Raw genomic sequence first — 8,143 nt, 5'->3', positions numbered from 1 at the left:
ATTGGACCCTTTCCATCATGGATCGGACAATGACTTTTTCCTGCCTGGGTTGTAATTCACTCTGGGCTGTATTTGCTTTCCTTGCCTTCCTCGCTCCTGCCAATGGCAGCATCTGTGTACACGTTCAATGATCCTATTCACCGTCATGTTAACACACACAATATTGCTTCTGATCAAGGAACCCAGTTTATTAGGAAGTTAGGGGGCGGGGCCGTGTATTGATCGCCCGAAAGCAGCTACTCTCAGAGAACAGAGGCACGTCCTGTTTGAGACTGGGTTTCAGTGCCAGGTTGGAGACAGCATCTTTGGGGTTGGGTTGCTCTCCTGCAGGACGGGTAAGCACTCTGAACCAGTGGCACATACACGAGGCCAGATTACACAAGACCTGGGAACCCTACGGGGTCACAACTGATGACTCACTCTTTAAATGTTTGCTTCCTGTTCCTGCTACCCTGAACTCTGCTGTTTTGAAGTTTGAATGCCTTAAAGGGGGAACACTTCTACCGGAGAGCACAACTGCAGTAAACTGTGAGTGGTGATAGCCCCTTGACTATTTGGGGTATCTCAGGAGTGCCACTTCAGGGTCAAGCAAAGAGAGTGATTGATTTGGGCAAGAAGGGGGGCCTGACCCCCCGGGGGCGTCAAGGAGGTGTGTGAATAGAACCTGGGGTCGTCCTTGGAGAACCTCCAACGAATACCATGTCCTGACTCCTTCCACATCCTGATGCGGGGCTCATAGAGACCCCCCTCCCCTAAGCAGGGCACATAATGACAGAGAGGGTCTGTGTCTACCGCCTTTGCAGGGCACAAAAGTGGGCATACAGGCTCCACACCCCTCCCACCCCAACCATACCCCCCCCAACTTCTGCAGAGCACACAGCGTCCAGGTGCCCCCCCCCAGCCCCTCCCACCTCCGTAGGGCACGCAGCCGGGGACACAGAGCTCCCGCATCCCTTCGGACCCCTCCCTTCGCGACGCGAGAGTCTTCCACCCTGGGACTCGGCCTCAAAGCCTTCTCAGTAGTCGGCCTGGAAGACACCCAGCAGTAGCAACGCGGGCAGTTAACGGTCGCCGAGCCTCCGCGGCCGCCACGAGGCCCCGCCCAACGGCAGCCTAGAGCAAGGCCGCGCCGGGGACGACTGCAGAGCGCGGTGAGTAAGCCCGGCCAGCAGGGAGGGACCCAGGCGTCCCGGTCCCCGCCCCACCCCAGCCCCGGGCAGTGCCTCCGCACCTTCAGCTGCCGCTTGCTTCTTGGCTCGTCAATCCGTCTCAGGGCCCCAGAGCCGCCCCTAAAAAAGGACCCCCGTGCTCTGCGGCCCGGGCAGAGCAGCCCCTTGGGCCCTCCCCTCTTGCAGGAACCAGGAATCTGGCACCCCCAGCCCCCAGTCTCGTCCTCATTAAGCTTCTGAGCCCCTCCCTCTTTTCAGGAGCCAGGATTGCAAGCCAAAAATATCTCTCCCTTACAGACCCAAGAGGCCTGGCTAGCAACCACATCTGCTCCGAAAACCCAGGAGCCTGAGCCGCAATTGCTCTTTTGAGCCAAGATTCTGGGCCCGCGGCCTCGGAGTCCATGCCCCCAACTCCTATGGCCTCGATCTCAGAAGTCCTGCTACCAACAACCCCCCTCCCCTGCCCCCATCGACAGGGACATATGGGACCTAGGGGTCTGGCCCATCAGTCCCTTACACCGCGAATCCCAGTGTAAATGGGCATTAGGAGACCCATTCTGCTCTTCCCTCAAATTCCTTACTTACAGGAATCGAACCACTGTTCTTTTGGGGACCCAGGAGTCGGGGACCTCAGCCCAGAAACCCCCTAAAGCCTAGGGATCGGCACACCCTCAACTCTTTCCTATTTCAGGGACCCAGGAGACACAGACCCTAGCAAACAGACCCCATTAAATTGAGAGGCCCAGTCCCCCAACCCTCCGCGACCTAGAAGTCCAAAATTTCGTCCATCCTGGAAGAGCAGGGCCAGGAAGGGAGAGGGAGAACGGATTGAGGTGAGACTGGGGTGGGGACCTGAGCTGGGGGGCTCTGTCCTAAACAAAGTCTAAATAGACGGGTTGCCATGGCAACGGCCTTCCCCGGGACTGCTCTGGTGACCTCCAGTGCTGGGTCGAGGAGGGCACCCCCAGGAGCATCCACTCCGCCAGCTGTTGTGTCTTCCTGTTTTGTTACCACGGAAACGGTGACCTCAGCCCTCCACCTCTACCGCTGGCGGGGCGGGAGAGCTGCTGTGTATTTATCTCTGGGGATGTGGTCTTATCTTGGCCCCGCCCTCGGGGCGGGACTGGGATAGCCCTGGCAGGGGGTGTCCCTTACTCGGCTCCAGCCCAGAGCTCCGGCCCCGCCCCCAGCCCTGCCCGCGCTCACTCCCCGGCCCTCCAACCGCACCCAGACCGCAGACCCTCCTAGTCTGCAGCTGTCGCTTCTGCACCAGCCGCAGCCGCCACAGGCCCGTAAGGTGAGGCTGCAGGACCCCCCTAGAGTGGGAGCGGCGTCCAGGATTCTTGGGTGCAGAGGGATTCCAAATGTCTTCAGTCCCTAGAAAGATGGGCTGGGTCAGGACTCGGGTTCTGGAGAGGAGAGGGCTGGGGACATGAACTCATACGGGTCATACATCTGAAAAAGGAGGGGGGTTGGGGCCTGGACCCCTGGGTCTGAGGGAGGAGGGGCCGGGGGTCTGGATCCTGGGTCTGAGGGTGGAGGGGCCGGGGGCCTGGAGAAGCTTGGAACTGGGAGTCCTGGGTTTGAGAAAGGGAGTGGCTGGGGTTCAGAATTACTGACCTCCTCCCCATCCAGGGGGCAGAATCCGAACTTTAGACTCAAAAGGCCAGAGATGGAGCTTCAGCACCCGTGGTCCCAAAGTGAAGATGGAGCTGGGCCCCTTGGTGCTGACAGCACAGGGCGCGCTTCTGAGTTTGCGGAGTGATGGGGTGTGGTGTCTGGCGTGGAGGTGGGGAGAGGACTGGGCGTGGCAGCGAAATCCTCAGCTTCTCCACGAAGCCAAAGGGTGTTTTCCTCTCCCTCCTCGGGTCTCTGGCAGTTCTTTCCTGAGCTCTGACCTCAGGCGACGGCTGGGGGCTCTGAGAGTGGAGACGGACTCCTCCTCTCCGGGTGGTCCGTGCGCTAACTTCCCTTCCAGGGGAGACTTAAGTGACTGTGGCCCGCCCTCTGCCTCCTGGGCCTGTCCCAACTTCCTCCTAACAGGTCGGGGGAAGCGGGAGGTGGCCCGGGAGGTCCAGCTGTACCTGGGAGACCAGCCTTACGGGAGGTGCTGGGAGGTGTGGCCACTCTCTCTGGACTGGATTCCAACACTGTGCACAGTTTCCCGCCGCGGGGCGGGAGGCGTCCGCAAGGCGAACCCAGGGGTCCGGGTACACAGCCACTCCTCTCTTAGAGACGCTCTTGTGGGGGGGGGGTCCAGGCTCCCGGCCCACTTTATGGGGACCCAGAACTCACATTTTGAAGGACCCAGAAATTCGAACGTGCAGGCTTCTCCTCCTGCGACCCGGCGCCCGGGCTCTGCCCCCCTTCCCCCGCCGGAATCCACGAGCAGGGCGGGGGTCCCAGCACCGCCTCCCGGCCCCCGCCACATTCCAAATGGCTGGGCTGACTTGAATCCCTTATAAGGACGGAGACGCGGCGCCGCCCGGGCCGCCCGCCCCCTCAGCCACCGCCCAAGGCCCTCCGGCCGGCAGCCCCGCGGCTTTCCTGGCGGGGGCAGGGTTACGATCATACACGCCCACGCCGGCCCGCGGGGCGTGCACTTTGGCTAGGTTCCCTCCACTCCCGTCCTCGCAGTTTGCGGAAAGAGGAGGAAAGAAGGGGCGGGGCGGGGCTTCCCCGAGGTCACCATCCCCGACCTCTTAGGGGCTCCGGGCCAAATCCCCGCCCTGGCTGGGAGGCGCGCCCAGGGTCTGCGGAGCCTCACCGCGCGTTCTGGGCGAGCCCCGGGCAGTAGGCCGGCTGGTCGCCTGGGTCCCGGGAGGGTGGAGCCGGGTCTGAGCGGACGCTGACGTTGTTTCTCCCTCCTGTCTTCTGACTAGCCTTTTCCAGGTGTCTGACTTAATCCGCCTCCAGAGCCGGATCTTTCTCTGGTGGGGTCCTCAGCAAAGACCGCTGGTGAGTGGGCTGGGGGCTCTGACTCTTGGGTCTGAGGAGGGAGAGGTTCTGATGTCTGGACTCCTGGGTCTGAGGGAGAAGGACCTGAGGCCTGAGCTGCTCTGTCAGAGGAAGGAGCGGGCTGAGGGCCCTGAACATTGGGTTCTGAGATAAGAGTTGTGGAGTGCAGTGCTCCTGGGTCTTAAGGAGGAGGGGCTGGGAACTTGGACTCCTGGATCCTGAGACCTGGGACCTTGCGTTCCAAAGGGAGGGGCCCAGACACCTGTGGATATGAGGAAGAAGGATATTCAGCAGCTGTGGCCTCCTGTGTCCCCAGGAAGCTATTGTACAGGGACAGCTGGGCTAAAGGCTGTGACACTGCCCTCCTGACACTGGAAGGAGGGTGTTGCATTGTCTCGGGGCTGAGAGAGGCCTCCTGAGATTTTTAGAGGTGGCAACCAAGAGATTAGCTATTTTAGGGCCTGAGGGAGGACCTGGACACCTGGTCAGGAATTGAGGCCAGGCCTTCATTCCTGAGGGTGTTTAGGACAAGGACATCAAAGTCAAAGGTTCTAAAGGGATAGAAGAAAGAAGTTGATTTCCCTGAGTCTGGTGTGCTCACGGCTGAGGGCCCAGAGCCCTGGGGTCTGAAGCTGTATTTCTGAATGAGGGAGAACGAGAGATTTCAGTGGCACTGGGCCAGCTGAGAGAATCTGGGGAGCTGAGTTTCCCAGAAGTTGGGGAACTAGGGGGCTGGACCTCATGTTGGGGAAGGGGGAGAGGCTCCCTTTGGGTTGAAGTACTCCAGACCGAAATCCATTTGGCCATGGCAGGGGTGCTGCCGAGATTGGTAAGACCCAGTTCCAGAAGGGAGAGAGGGCTCTTGTCTTCCAGGAGCTGGGGCCAGCCTCCTGCTTAGTGAGAGGAGACAGGCTGGAAGGACGGAAGCTCTGATCAGATGTGGGTCCCTGAGAAGGTTTCCATGTAGAGGCTGGACTCCTGAATGTCTGGAGGCTGGCAATGTTTAGGACCCTTAGGTGAAAGAGAGGCTGGGCTGCAGCGTCCTGGGTACCCAAAGGGAGGAAGTGCAGAGATGGAGTTTCTGAGAGGTCACAGAAGACAGGGCCTCTTCTGCTGCTGCTGCCGTTTTTTTTTTTTTTTTAATATTTATTTATTTATTTGGCTGCGCTGGGTTTTAGTTGCGGCACGCGGGATCTTTTAGTTGCGTCACGCGGGCTCTAGTTCCCTGACCAGGGATCAAACCTGGGCCCCCTGCATTGGGAGCTCTGAGTCTTAACCACTGGACTTCCAGGGAAGTCCCTAGAGCAGAATCTTGAGTGGTTGGGTTGCTGAGTCCCTGAGGGACGGAGGGCAGCTTTGTGTGTTTGGAGTGGGAAGAAAGATACGTGGTTTCACAGGAGTTGGCTTTTGGGGAGAGGAAAGGAGGGTCCTGGGAAGAAAAGAGATAGGGGACTACACTCCTCAGCTCTGACATGAGGCTGGAGGGAGGAGGAGGCTAGCACCGGGCGACCACCTCGTCCCTGGAGGGCTGGGACTGGCCCAGTATGAAAACTCACATCCTGGGTATGCCTCAGCTAGAGTCGAGATTACGTTGTCCACACGCCCCCTCACTCCAGGGAGGCAAGTGCTGGGGGCCTGGATCCTCCAGTTTGGAACCTTCTTAGGACACCTTCTTTCCCCTCCACCCAGCCATGCCGGTGACGGTGACCCGCACCACCATCACGACCACGTCGTCCTCGGGCCCGGGCTTCCCGACCACCGTGGGGTCCCCTCGGGCACTGACCCAGCCCCTGGGCCTCCTCCGCCTGCTGCAGCTGATCTCCACCTGCGTGGCCTTCTCGCTGGTGGCCAGTGTGGGCGCTTGGACGGGCGCCATGGGTAACTGGTCCATGTTTACCTGGTGCTTCTGCTTCGCCGTGACCCTGATCATCCTCATCGTTGAGTTAGGCGGGCTCCAGGCCCGCTTCCCCCTGTCCTGGCGCAACTTTCCCATCACCTACGCTTGCTACGCCGCCCTCTTCTGCCTCTCGGCCTCCATCATCTACCCTACCACATACGTCCAGTTTTTGTCTCACGGCCGCTCCCGGGACCACGCCATTGCCGCCACCACCTTCTCCTGCATCGCTTGCGTGGCTTATGCCACCGAAGTGGCCTGGACCCGGGCACGGCCCGGCGAGATCACTGGCTACATGGCCACCGTGCCAGGCCTGCTCAAGGTGCTGGAGACCTTCGTGGCCTGCGTCATCTTCGCCTTCATCAGCAACCCCTACCTGTACCAGCACCAGCCGGCCCTAGAGTGGTGCGTGGCCGTGTACTCCATCTGCTTCATCCTGGCGGCCGTGGCCATCCTGCTGAACCTGGGCGACTGCACCAACATGCTGCCCATCCCCTTCCCCAGTTTCCTGTCCGGGCTGGCCCTGCTCTCCGTCCTCTTCTACGCCACGGCTCTGATCATCTGGCCGCTCTACCAGTTCAACGAAAAGTACCACGGCCAGCCCTGGCGGTCCATGGATGTGAGCTGCAGCAACAGGCACGCCTACTACGTGTGCTCCTGGGACCGCCGACTGGCTGTGGCCATCTTGACAGCCATCAACCTGCTGGCTTACGTGGCCGACCTGGTGTACTCGGCCCGCCTGGTTTTTGTCAGGGTCTGAGGCTCTGCCCTGGAGGGGCTACCGATTCCCTCTTCTCAGTGGAGGTTCTTTACCAAGTTCTGAGGCCCTCTGAGGTCCTCTTCCCGGCTCCCCTCTCTCCTGCGTTTCTCATACCCTTCCCAGCTCACCCTCCTCTCTTTTCTGTTTCTTTCACTCCTTCTGCTCTGTCTCCCTTCTGTTCTGTTTGGTTACCACATCCTGTTTGGCTTCCTTCTCTTTCTGCTCTCTTCTTTTCTACACGTTCTGCTTTGGAGCTTTTTTCTGGTCATCCTGTTTGTTTTCTCAACTGCCTGTTGTCTGACCAGCTCTTCCCGCTTTCCTTCTGATCGATCAGGAGCCCTGAGACTTCGTCCTTCTCTGCCCCACAGCCCACTGCCACCTCCAAAGGTGCTGAGCCCCACATCACACACCCCTTTTGCAGCTGTTCATACCCTGGGCCTCCAGAGGGGCCTCATTGCCAAAGCATGCCTGCCCACCCTGGCTGTGCCTTAGTTGGTGTGTATGTGTGTGTGTCTGGGGGGTGGGGGTGGGTAGCTAGGGATCGGGCCCCCTTTCTCCCAGTGGAGGCGGGGTGTACAGTGTACCTCCCCTTTAAGTTAAAAGAAAGAAAAAAACTCTGGAGGTCAATAATTTCTAGTGGGCAGGAGGCTTAAAACATAGACCCTCGGTCTCTAGATCCCGCCTGGTGCTCAGCCTCGCCTGAGATCGGCTCCAGAATTTTTGCCAGGCTTACTAAAAACCCACTGCCTAGAGGCCATCTTAAAGGAAGCAAGGGGTGTATGACTTCCATCCCAACTACTCCCTGGGGTATCAAAACACTGGCAAAAAAACTGCATTGTCTTGAAGACAACTGTCTGAAGCATTTGTAAGGGCCAGTGATGTGGGTCTCCAGCCTCAGTGTCAAAAACTGCATCTCCTGCCTTTGCAGGGAGGAGAAGAAAATGGCCACTGCCAGCCTTAAAGGTGATGTTAGCCTGTTTTTTTTTTTTCTGGTCACGAGAGCAACAATCACTGGGTGGCCCTTTTCTTAAAATGGAAGTTTCTTTTGAAAACAATTTTGGCGGGGTGGGAATTGCTACTGTGCCATAGTCAAAGGAAGTGCATTGCTTGAGTGTGTGGTGTACACACACGTGTGTTTGTGCGTGCTAGTTGCTTTCTGCTGCTGCTTCCTGCTGCTCTGGGACTCACATGCGTAACATGATCTATATAAATGTATAAATATATATTTTATTTTTTTTAAATTCCCTGGAGCTTCTGGTTCCCATCAGCCCCTGCTGTCAGTCATAGAGAGAAGCCTTGTCCCTTCTCCCACATCCATTATATTCTTTTTTTTAAAACCCCAATATAAAGATAAAAGAATGA

General features: G+C 58.5%; 1 protein-coding gene across 3 annotated transcripts; it reads left to right on the top strand.

The window, feature by feature from the left end:
- Positions 1-455: 455 nt before the first annotated feature.
- MYADM (myeloid associated differentiation marker) lies at positions 456-8,143 on the top strand. 3 transcript variants are annotated; one of them, XM_060131299.1, is made up of 5 exons: positions 456-528; positions 872-1,151; positions 1,861-2,002; positions 4,052-4,127; positions 5,817-8,143. In XM_060131299.1, the coding sequence occupies exon 5, from the start codon at positions 5,819-5,821 to the stop codon at positions 6,779-6,781; it is 963 nt and encodes a 320-aa protein (XP_059987282.1). In that variant the 5' UTR covers positions 456-528; positions 872-1,151; positions 1,861-2,002; positions 4,052-4,127; positions 5,817-5,818; the 3' UTR covers positions 6,782-8,143. The 3 variants fall into 3 exon arrangements, with proteins under 3 accessions (XP_059987282.1, XP_059987283.1, XP_059987281.1); XM_060131300.1 differs by lacking the exon at positions 1,861-2,002; XM_060131298.1 differs by lacking the exons at positions 456-528; positions 872-1,151; positions 1,861-2,002 and adding an exon at positions 2,057-2,466.

This window comes from Lagenorhynchus albirostris, chromosome 19 (genome assembly GCF_949774975.1).
Source record: "Lagenorhynchus albirostris chromosome 19, mLagAlb1.1, whole genome shotgun sequence".
Classification (NCBI taxonomy): domain Eukaryota; kingdom Metazoa; phylum Chordata; class Mammalia; order Artiodactyla; family Delphinidae; genus Lagenorhynchus; species Lagenorhynchus albirostris.
The sequence above is the reverse complement of the archived record's forward strand: the minus strand, read 5'-3'. Positions and strand labels throughout refer to the sequence as shown.

What these genes read in the sequence shown, in the direction of transcription:
- MYADM (XM_060131300.1), top strand. Translation starts at nt 5,819, where the DNA reads ATGCCGGTGACGGTGACCCGCACCACCATCACGACCACGTCGTCCTCG.